Below are 8,279 nucleotides of genomic sequence, written 5' to 3'. Positions count from 1 at the left end.
GAAATAAAATGCAATAAATGTATAATATTTGCCCACAGAACCTAGACCTGCATATTTCTGCCATTCATCATCCAAAATTAGTTTTTGATTCATTAGTTGCAATTATAGAGGAAAAGCACTAATCTCTGTTCCAGTTTAATTTGATTATTTGTAGTAATAATAGTTTAGACCAGGGATTCCCAAACATTTCTGTCAGCCAAACCTAAAATACCAACCAAATATATGAAATATTTCTGCAAGCCAGACCTAGGATATTCCCCTGAGATTATAAATTACAACAAATGTGTATGTTCACAGTCCTCTGATGTTGATAAACAGCTACATGCAGGTTAAAAAAAAGAAAAAAAAAAGTTAAATACATAAAATAAAAACCAATGTTTTTGTGCTATTAATTGCATTTCAAAATGTATACATTTTAAATTTATTTAAAGTTTTATATTTAAACAAAATATGAATATATATATAACATTAAGCCTATTTGGTTTTATTTTTATGCATTTTATCATCTTTAGTGAACGCAGTTTAACTGTACAGTTATATGATGCTGCCCCCTGCTGGAGAGAAGCTGTGTTTCATGCCGAAATAAAGGCATTCGATGGAATAAATACATAAATAAAAAAAAACACACAGACATGAAAGGAGTTTAAATAATTGTATTATCTTACATGTAGATTATCTCAAAAACTTCCACTAAGAAAAATAGTTCAGTACAACGTAGAAAACAAGCAACAACAACACTACAACATCTATATATTAGTATTAATCCAAGTGACGTCTTCCTCGGTTTTGAGTTCCCTCTCGTTGTGTCTCTTGGACTGGCGGTAATGTCTCTCTGCATCTTGTGCCTCGTAGAGGACGGCCATGATCTTCCTCCTGACGCGCATCTGCACGCTGGGGTCGCTGAGCAGCCGGTACTCCATCGCCACCTGACCCGAGAACACCGCGGCCGAGTCCGCCGGAGGGTTCTCCAGGACCTTAGCCGACATCTGCTTCAACACCTCCAGCTTCTGCAGCTCGATGTCCGAGTCGGAGACGCGCCGCCGCTTGCTGGACGAGCTCCTGGGGGACAGCGAGTACGAGGCCGTCTCCTCGGGGATCCCGGTGTCGGGAGTGCCGGGCATCGGAGAGAGACACACACTGATGGAGTCGAAGCTGTCGATGTCTTTATCCGTCTCCTGCATCATCTCGTCCGACTCCTCCACACACTCCTCCGCTTTATCAGAGGACGGCAGACCCGGCTACAGGGAGGACAGAAGAAAGCTTTAGCACAGGCGTGACGAGCGAGTCGATCTCTTCAACGATATATCGTACTGTGGTAGTTGATATTGAGGAAAAGTGCGATATCTCATTAAATAACGCGATATTCAATATGCAATACGATAAGGCTTAAAGTGTGTAAAATAAACTTACAATCGATTTAAAATGATATATCCTACATCAAACTGTCACAACCAATCAAAATGCGCCATATCTGAATTGTATTGTGCAGAGAATGAGCTCCAACCTGCATTTGTTTCTCACACAAAGCCATCGGATTACTTATTGTGACACTTTTTAGTCCTTTTTGGAGCATGTAGGGCTGCACGATATTGAAGAAAAGTGCGACAACTCATTAAATAATGCTTAAAGTGTGTAAAATAAACTTACAATCGATTTAAAATGATATATCCTACATGCGTTTCTCACATTCTTTTTGTGACAAGAAAACATCCCTACAGCTTCTGAAGTTAACAGTGTTTTACTGAGAAATGCTGCTTTGGAAACTATAGCTGAAAGTTCAAGTTTTTAATACTTTATTTGAACATTCAGGTTTTTTTTTTTTTTGGTGAATCTTCCCATTTGTATTTTCCACCCAACGAATTTTCAGTGACATCAAACTGTCACAACAAATTTTAAAAAAATGGCCATTTCTGAATTTTATTTCAGCTCCAACTTGCATTTGTTTCTCACACAAAGCTACCGGATTACTTATTGTGACACTTTTTAGCCCTTTTTGAAGCATGTAGGGCTGCACGATATTGAAGAAAAGTGCGATATGCGATACGATAATGCTTAAAGTGTGTAAAATCAACTTAAATTATCTTTCAAATATCTTTAAAATTATATACATGTTTCACATTCTTTTTGCTGCAGTGTTTTACAGTCGCATAAGACGTGTTATTTTAACATCAGTGTGTTTAGGGTTTCAGGTTATCCTACATTAGAGTTATTTAACAACAGAAACTGAATAATCAAATGTACAAATAAAACACTGCATAGTTTTCACTGTATGAATTAAATATATCATGATTCGTATTAAAGCTACAAAAGTTATTCAGCAAACAGCAGTGAGTGATTTTCGTCTTTTGTTCATGACCGCAGTTATTGCGATATGCATATTGCGATGATTTCGATATATTGTGCAGCCCTAAACCAGACTGACTTTATTTCTGTCACATCTTGAGAATTAACAGAGGTTTAGATGTTGATGTCTTATTGAAAATGTTTTGTTTGAGGTCACCATTATGGAGATCAGTGTGTGCTTTAGTTGGGCTCTGACCCTTGGCTTTCTTTAAGTTGGTGCTTTATCAGAAATTGCAGATGTTTATGGAGAACATTTCTGCTTTGATAAAGCAGATCAACAAGTCAGTTTAATAACTGACAAATGTCTGCTTTATATGTAATTGATGACTTGAGGAATTGAAGCATTATTAAAAAATATGAAACCCAACAAATGCGAAAAAGATAATTTATAACAATATTATTGTATTTCAGAGGCTGAATGTTGATTTATGCGAGTATATATAAAACACTGTCATTGTTAACTTTGTTTTGTGTAATTTATACACTCATAGACATCAACAAACAGCATATGAAACACAACAATGGTGACATTATGTATATTATGCAGGCCTAGTAGTTAAGCAGCGAGTAATGTCGTTGTACGGAATCATTTAATTCTGATTAACACAAAAGATGTCCATGTAAGCGCAGCTGACAGTCGTCACACACCATCGGAGAAGCGCTAATTAAACGTCAGCAGTGATTTCGGCCCTCAAAAACCGTTTCAAAATTCATTTTTGGCTGAATATTTCCAGTTGCAAATATTTCAGTGTGTCAGTAATGACATACAGTCAAACCAACATGTATTCAGACACCTTTTCTACCAACATTTCTCACTTTATCACAGTTTATTCGCTATAGTTTAGAAGATGGTAATAAAATATGAGCAGAACTATCAGAGTTATCAGATCAGTTTATATTTCACTGGTTTTGTCCGTCCTTCTGTTAGACTCTCACACATGAATTATGTTGAATATCTGTCAGATGTTAAATTTAAAAAGCTTCATGTTGTTCAGTCTGTGTGTAAAGAGCATTAGCAATTAAAGCAAAACACGCTCAGGTCAAAGTGTCTGATTAAATTTGGTCCAAATTTTGTATAAATGTTACTGGTAGTCACTGTATGAAGAATATTTGGGTATAATGAGACAGTTTACTTTATTTGCTATCCTCACTTACATAAATGAACTATAGTGACACTATTGAAAAAATATCAAAAATGATATCTGGTGTCTGAAATTTTTTTGGTTTGACTGTATAATGTAAAATATATATATTTATACCATGGTCTGGGTGAATACTCGATTCTGATTGGCTGCAGGGTGTCCGTTGTGAGTGATAAGTGATAGAGGACACCTAGTAAAGTAGTTCTGGTGAAACTGACTGTTTACCATTCGAAATTAATAAATAAATGCGCTGCCTACAACAGCTGTGAGTAACCATAGCAACAGTCAAAGTATCCGTTAACAATTTGCTCTCTCAAAACAAACATCTATCGTTAGTTAGATATTACATAGCCTACTAATACAACAATGAGCGACTTCGTTATTTCTTTTAACATTTATGGAGAATATGACAACTTTGACGACTGGGATGCTGCTGAAGAAAGAAAAATGTAAATAAAACGGCGATTGATCTGATTTATTATTGCCCTCTATAAGCGCAAATCTAATTGTTTTTTTTTTTTAAATTTATTGTTGTTTGATTAATTGTTTAATGTGTAATAAAAAAAATAACTATGCCTACCTTTGTGTTTCATGGAAAAAAAAAAAATGCATTTTTGAACCTGAAGGGTTCAAGCTGAGCGGACTATAAATATCTCCGGTTGCTAAATAAACCATCAGGCAAGTTATTATTTGTAAAAACTAGATTTAACCTAATTAAAATATAAACTAATGTTTTAAAAATGTTTTATTTGGCAAGTGACCATGGTATAAGCGGGTTAATGCCCTCCGAGGTGTCCATTGTCAGGTTTTAATCCTCCGCTGCGCGTCGGCCGGTTCACACCTCGCCGTCGTCCATTAAAACCTGACAATGGACACACCGTCGGGCATTAACCCTTACATATGTGTGTGTGTGTGTGCGTGTGTGTGTGTGTTTGTACACGTACATGGTTCTCGTTTCGCCGATGAACGATGTGTGGCTTCAGGAAGTCCAGGGCCCTCAGGAGCCATCGCTGCCTCAGCGTGAGGGGCTTGATCTCACTCCCACTCGGCTTGGGTTTCCTCAGCCGAGCGTATTGAGTCCTCAGAGACGCCACTCGGGTCGCCACCGCCTCCGCTGAGGGAAGGAAACACACGAGGTCAGAGACAGCAAACACAGGCCTGCCGCGTCTGAACATGAGGAACACAGCTGGGTCTCCATTCAGATTGGAAGCTCCCGATTCCATTCGATTCGACTCATTGAATATAGATTTAATACAAATCCTATATTTATAAAAACAGTGTACATAAATTTTATTCATTTCATTTCATTTCATTTAGCTGACGCTTTTATCCAAAGCGACTTACACTGGCTGTATATGTCAGAGGTCGCACGCCTCTGTCTGGAGCAACTAGGGGTTAAGTGTCTTGCTCAGGGACACATTGATGTCTCACAGTGGATTCGAACCCGGGTCTCTCACACCAAAGGCATGTGTCTTATCCACTGCGCCATCACCACCCCGCCATCACAAATTGACATAAGTGGTTAATAAATGCAAAGAAATGAAGAGCCACAAACCTGTATATTAAACTCTTTTTATTTTAGGTATTAAAACAGAACCCAACTCTATTTCTCAAATGCATAGCATACAATGAACAGACAGGATTTTGATGTAAGATGAAAAATTGATGCTGAAAATTGGACGAGTCAGAACAGTTGCACGCCTTGATCACACAGGATCAGGTTATTTATCTGTACGATCACACCGCCGCCGACTTGAGCTTCCAAAGCGGCCGGAAGTCATTCATTTTCAATGGAAGCTGCAAGGAGCGTCAAATCCATCGGCGTTGCGCTTTGGGCGTTTTGAGCGTCAATCAGAAAGTTGAAAGAAGCTCAACTTTATGGTAATGAGTTATGACGCGGTTCAGCGGCAAAACGCCAGCAACCAATCGGAATATAGACGTCCTTCGCGCTGGCTGATTCCGGAGAAACATACGATGTAAACTTTCGTTCTTACCAAAACATTAGTTCCGAGAAAATGGAGGAGAAGCTAATCATCACCGTTTCTGGGTTTCCTATCATTAATGACATGACGTTGTTTGTTTATAGGACCGGACCGCATGAGCGCAACTTTTATTTGAAATATTTACGAACGCTCGTTTTAAGCGGGAATGCAATTCATTTGCTCACGGTGACACCGAGTTGACCGCAAATAATAGCCTAATGCAAATAATAATAATAATAATAACTAATTATTCTTTTTTTTTTTACCAAATGTGACCAAAACACTTATAAAAAGGCTGTCATTAAAAAAGGTTTCTTCAATGTATTGCTTGTTTTTTCTGTTTATTACATCTTCACTTCTCCCTGCTCCGTCAGAGCGTCCAAAGCGTCAACCAGCTTCCCCGTACTTTTTGGCAAGCGTCCTTGACAGGGCGGCCAGAGCTTCTTTGCCGCTCAAGTCGGCGGCGGTGTGAACGTACAGTAAGATAAAACACACATAAAATCTCACAGCATTCACGGTAACATGCAAGCCTATGAACAGTGAAGGAAAACTAATACTGGCTATTGGGTGATAGATAGATAAATATATATAAAAAAAAAAAAAAACGATTAGTGGCCTTTGAGAATTGATTTTGATTTGACCACATAAAAAAAAAAAAAAAACCTTTTTATTTCCCTAAGCCCTAATGAGGACATGCTGGGGAAATGCCAGTGAATTTCAGTGTCACAGGCCAGGCAGGGGATAATCTTGAATTTTGAATATATGTGCATGTGTATGCATGTAAGATAAAAGATGCATTTAAAAATAAAAGCAAACTGCATTGAGGAAAGAGCACGACCCTTGAACTTCAAAAGGACTAGAATTTAATTTTAGCCAGTAACACCATTAGGTGCCAACAGAGTGCTTTACTGTTTAATATCCCCCTGTGGTGAAAATCCAGCTTTTAATGTTGTTGTGTATGTGGTGTTTTTAATATGCTTTAAGACAAACCATGTGTAAATTCATAAGTCGACAGCATTGCTGAGTATTTACTCCTTAAAACTGCAGTGAACCAAAGACAGTCTCAAACACACGGTTTGAAATCGCTGGTGTTTCTGACGTCTCAAACAACCTTGTAACCAATCAGATCAACATGTGATCGTCAACCAGTGGATCTCTGAGCTGAGTGAGTGAGTGGAGGCGGGGCTCATTTGCATATTCATAGAACCTGCGTATACTAAATGAGGCAAGGGTGTCGAGTTACATTCAAGATATTTTAAGGCATGAAGAATTTTTTTCCAGGAAAGTTTAAATATGTCATTTTGGTGATAAAAGATTAGTTTAGGGATGAAATGATCGACTACAGGGAGACTAAAATTGTCGACGCGTCATTGATTCAGACCATATGATTAAAATGTCATTCCAGCCAGGCAACCAAGGTTGGCTTTACAACACTGGCAAATGTTCATTTCCCATTCGTTAATATGGGGAATTTTAAATAGGCTGTTCTATAATATTGTACAATTTTGTTTATTAACTTGACTCAAAGAGATAGTTCACCCAAAAAATTAAATTGTCCCTCAAGTTGTTTCAAACCTGTATGGGTTTCTTTCTTCTTCTGAACACAAAATAAGATATTTTGAAGAATGTCATTAAACAGTGAGGCACCATTGACTTCCATAGTATTTTTTTCCTCCTATGAAAGTCAATGGAGCCCATGATCAACTGTCTGGTTAGCAACATTCTTCAAAATATCTACGTTTGTGTTTAACAAAAGAAACTCATTCAGGTTTGGAACAACATGAGGGAGAGTAAATAATGTCAATTTTCATTTTTGGGTGAACTATCACTTTAAAAGCAGCTAGTTTGTAGCAACCGTAGCGCATTTCATAGTGCATTTAAAAACAAACAATTCTAGGGTGAATCTTTTATGGCAGAAATAAGCTAATAAAATACAGTAGGTAAAAACCAGGTTTAAACGAGGATGAAATCTCCAGATGCAAGTTCGTGCAAGGTTAAAACACTACAACAGTAGTAGCATAGTTAATGTCTCTAACGTACGTTAAATCAATGTTTACTCTAGCGATCTCTCTCTCTCTGCACACACACACACACACACACACATACTGAGGTAAAAACTCACCGGGCATCTGAAGCGCATCGGCGACCTCTTTCCATCGTCGGTCCTTCTCTTCCCGATTGTGATAATCGGCGTCAGATATATCGTACAGACATCCAGACTCCTGCCACAGCTCGATTAACGTCTCCTCCGCCTGGCGAGTCCACGATTTCACAGCCATCCCAGCGAGTGTGGGATAATCTGGTAAAGTCCCAGTGTTTGTCGCTAGTCAGAGTTCAGTCGCTCGCCTCATTAACATAATCGCGCAAATCTATGGACGCGTAAACAAACCATGGCGACTCAGTTTAATGGATCGGAAGACTGGAAATCTCCTGTGAGTGTAATGGCGGCGCACAAACGCTCGTGAATCGTACATACTGCCACCTACTACACTGGAGTGAGTGTGAGTGTGTGTGTGTGTGTGTGTGTGTGAGTGTGTGTGGCGTCATGGCTTCCAACTCTATTCTATTAATCCAGTCTCCTAACACACGTTTACTTGTCTATCTAAATGGGGCATTCCAGAGACCTAATGGTTTTTATACTGTACAAACTGTATTCTCTCCCCTTACACTAACCTAAATCCATCACACACACAAACACACACGATGTTGGGACTATTTTACACCAGGGTAACACCATAGTCTTTCTGAGAAAGACTCTCTGGGGTTTATTTCAACCACAAAGGCGGCATTTTACAGTACAGTTGAACAACAA

At 38.5% G+C, this 8,279-nt stretch overlaps 1 protein-coding gene across 1 annotated transcript; it reads right to left on the bottom strand.

The window, feature by feature from the left end:
• Nucleotides 1-633: 633 nt before the first annotated feature.
• wu:fb74b10 (uncharacterized) lies at nucleotides 634-7,958 on the bottom strand. The gene is made up of 3 exons (XM_056248778.1): nucleotides 7,590-7,958; nucleotides 4,430-4,599; nucleotides 634-1,238 (listed from the first exon to the last, which is right to left on the bottom strand). Exons 1-3 carry the CDS (start codon nucleotides 7,744-7,746, stop codon nucleotides 747-749), a joined length of 819 nt encoding a protein of 272 aa, XP_056104753.1. The 5' UTR covers nucleotides 7,747-7,958; the 3' UTR covers nucleotides 634-746.
• Nucleotides 7,959-8,279: the final 321 nt, after the last annotated feature.

This window comes from Rhinichthys klamathensis, unplaced genomic scaffold (genome assembly GCF_029890125.1).
Source record: "Rhinichthys klamathensis goyatoka isolate OS25496 unplaced genomic scaffold, OSU_Roscu_1.1 h1tg000058l_1, whole genome shotgun sequence".
NCBI lineage: Eukaryota > Metazoa > Chordata > Actinopteri > Cypriniformes > Leuciscidae > Rhinichthys > Rhinichthys klamathensis.
The sequence above is the reverse complement of the archived record's forward strand: the minus strand, read 5'-3'. Positions and strand labels throughout refer to the sequence as shown.